General features: G+C 32.8%; 1 protein-coding gene across 1 annotated transcript; it reads left to right on the forward strand.

Moving 5' to 3' along the window:
- Positions 1 to 337: 337 nt before the first annotated feature.
- adora3a.2 (adenosine A3 receptor a.2) lies at positions 338 to 3286 on the forward strand. The gene is made up of 2 exons (XM_073852383.1): positions 338 to 728; positions 2279 to 3286. The coding sequence occupies exons 1-2, from the start codon at positions 397 to 399 to the stop codon at positions 2949 to 2951; spliced, it is 1005 nt and encodes a 334-aa protein (XP_073708484.1). The 5' UTR covers positions 338 to 396; the 3' UTR covers positions 2952 to 3286.
- Positions 3287 to 3496: the final 210 nt, after the last annotated feature.

The raw sequence follows: 3496 nt of genomic DNA on the forward strand, positions 1-3496 counted from the left end.
GTTTAAAAAAGTACAGTGTTTATTCAAAATATAAATATTTTATAACAATGTAAATTATTTATTATTAACTTTTAATAAACTTTTAATTATTAACTTAATACATCCTTGGTGAATAGAAGTATTAATTTCTTTTCTTAAAAAAAAAGAAACATATATATATATATATATATATATATATATATATATATATATATATATATATATATATGTGTGTGTGTGTGTGTGTGTGTGTGTGTGTGTGTGTGGTTATGCCACTCAGAAATACTGACCTTGCAAAAAATGTTTTGCTTGTGTGTGTGAGACCATATTTTGCTCTGCTTGTGTGAAGACAACTTCCTATTTAAACCACCACTTCTTTAAGTGAGTTCCTGTAGAGTTCCTGTGCTTATTCTCATCATGGCAGATGGTGAGAAGGCGATCTATACTTCCCTGGAGGTGCTCATCGCTTTTGGATGCTGCGTGGGGAACGTGCTGGTCATCTGGGCGGTGTGGTCGTGCCGTGCCTTGAGTCAGACCACATTCTGCTTCGTTGTGTCTCTGGCGGTGGCTGATCTTCTGGTGGGAGCAGTGGCTGTGCCTTTCGCAGTTGTAGTTGATGGACGCTTGGAGACTAGTTTCCACTGCTGCCTCTTCCTCAGCTGTGTGGTCATTGTGTTGACCCAGGCCTCCGTTCACTCCCTGCTGGCCATCGCTGTGGACCGATACCTGCGTGTTTATAACCCTCTCAGGTCTGAACATTTTATAGTCATGCTTTTTTTGCAATGCATATTTGAAACTTACTTGTGTGACAATCATGTTGATCAAGCTTGCTGATAAGGAGGAAATCAAATGTTTGCAGATGATGCATGTTTATCTGTATCATAGAGAGTAACATGCAACTTGAAACAAGAATACTTCTTAAGTTAGCATAAAACCTAAATGGACCCCATTTACAATCTGACAATATATTAAGAGTGTATTTGTTTCATAGAAATCTTTTCATAATCTGCTATCAATGCCTCTGCCTAATATGATTTTTAAGTATTGAAATGGCAGCTTTTCATGACCCAATTGATTCCAAGTTTGGGGTCGGTAATATTTTTTAAAGAAATTAATGTTAAATAATTTAAGAAATTATAATTTTGTAATACTTCATTTAGCAAGGGTGCATTAAATTGACCAAAACTGACAGTTAAGACATTTATAATGTTACAAAAGATTTCTATTTCAAATACATTTTTTTCATTAAAAAAATCCTGAAAACAAAAAAATATATATTTTGTATAATTTATATATATTTTTTATAAATATATTTTTCTAATTGAAATAATATTTCACAATATTACATTTTATTTTTATTATTATTTAATTAAATAAATGTAGCCTTGGTGAGCAGAGAAGACTTTTAAAGACTTTATGACCCCAAACTTTTCTAATTTACTGTATAAATAAATAGATCATTGTATATGCTACCAGTCAAAAGTAAAAAAAATAAATAAATAAAAATTAAGTAGTCTCTTCTGCTCACCAAGCCTGCATTGATTTCATCCAAAGTACAGCCAAAACATAATATTTTTAAATATTTTTACATTTTAAAATAACTGATTTCTGTCTGAATACATTTTTAAATGTAATTTAGTCTGTGATTTAAAATCTCAATTTTTACTCCTGTGTCACATCACCCTTCAGAAATCATTGTAATATACTGATTTGCTGCTAAAAATTATTTATTTATTATTATTATGTTGAAAACAGCTGAGCAGAGTTTCTTTGACGAATAGAAAGTCAAACGAATAGAAACAGCATTTATCTGAAATAGAAATCATTTGTAACATTATAAATGTCTTTATCATCCTTGCTAAATAATAGTTTTAAAATTATACTGACTCCAAGCTTTTGAATGGTATAATGTATAATGTTACAAAAGCTTTTTATTTCAGATAAATGCTGATTTTTGGATCTTTTTAAATATTGATAATAATAATAATAAATGTTTCTTAAGCAGCAAATAAACATATTAGAATAATTTCTGAAGGATCATGTGTCACTTAAGACTGGAAAAATTATGCTGAAAAATACAGCTTTGATCACAGGAATGAACTACATTTTTAAAATACATTCAAATTGAAAGCACTTCTATTAAAGTGTAACAATATTACAGATTTTACTATATTTTTGATCAAATAATGCATCACTGTTGATCAGAAGAGACTTCTTAAAAAAAACATTAAAAATCTTACTGTTCAAAAACTTTTGACTGGTCGTGTATATATTTTCAAATATTCTTTTTCATTTTCAGGTACAGAGGAGCAGTCAAAAAGAAGCACTTGTGGGCTGCGGTCACTATATGCTGGCTCTCTGCTTTTATACTTGGTTTCATCCCCATGTTTGGATGGCACAACCCAACCACTGAAAACTCCACTATTACATGTAATTTCATCACAGTCATAGACATGTCCTACATGGTCAACTTCAGCTTCCTCGCTTGCAGCCTTCCACCCACCATCATCATGATGGTCCTCTATTTGTTACTCTTCAATATGATATCCAAACAGCTGAGAAAAGGAATCGGGCGCGCCATGGAGTCCAGGTCGTTTTACCGCAAGGAGCGTAAACTGGCCAATTCCCTGGCTTTGGTTCTGCTTTTGTTTGCCATTTGTTGGCTTCCTCTGCACATAATGAACACATTGGACTACTACAAGAGTGCACAAGTGCACCCTGTCGCCTTTCACGTGGGCATCCTCCTTTCCCACGCCAACTCCGCCATTAACCCCATAGTGTACGCTTTTAAGGTCCCTAAGATTAAGATGGCATATAAAAGGATCCTGATGAAGCTGACAAGCTCAGAGCAGAAGGAAGATCAGAGCAGTCAGACTTTGGATAACAACGCCAGCAGCAACTCAAACAGCACCGCCAGGTGCAGCATGAAAATAAAACCACAGGTTGTTTTGATCGCAAATCAGGATGGTTAGCATTTGTCTGTAATCATGTACAATAAGTAGGGGAGACTAGGGGAGAAAATCATCCAGCAGTGGTTTTTGTATGTTGGTTTCAAATGCATACTTCCTAAATTAGAAGACTTTTCTGACTTTTAACATCCCAGCTACACTGTAATTCTAACATCATTATATTGTTGTACTAAACACAAAAACAAACACAATAAAACTTCACTGAGATACCACTGAGGTCCAACTGTATAATAAAGAGACTGAGCTGTTTTTCATAAACATATTTATGATATATTTTGGGATATATGTATAGAATGTATTACTAATAATATCTGTAGCTTTGTGTTTCTTAATTTTTTATGTGTTTCAATAAATTGTTTATAATTTTTTAATCTGTAAAGATATATTTTTTGTAATTTTTTTTTTATCTTACCGGAAATTTTGGGCATATTTAGCATATTGTAAATAAACTATTTCGCAAAAAGTTTGGGGTCAGTAAGACTTTTTTTGAAAGAGATAAATTAATACTTGTTTTCAGCAAGGATGTATTAAACTGCAGGGATAGTAAC

Source organism: Garra rufa, chromosome 12 (genome assembly GCF_049309525.1).
Source record: "Garra rufa chromosome 12, GarRuf1.0, whole genome shotgun sequence".
Taxonomy (NCBI): Eukaryota; Metazoa; Chordata; class Actinopteri; order Cypriniformes; family Cyprinidae; genus Garra; species Garra rufa.

Coding starts and splice junctions, on each gene's coding strand:
- adora3a.2 (XM_073852383.1), top strand. CDS start 397: ATGGCAGATGGTGAGAAGGCGATCTATACTTCCCTGGAGGTGCTCATC. Junction 729..2,278: donor CGTGTTTATAACCCTCTCAG/GTCTGAACATTT, acceptor TTTCATTTTCAG/GTACAGAGGAGCAGTCAAAA.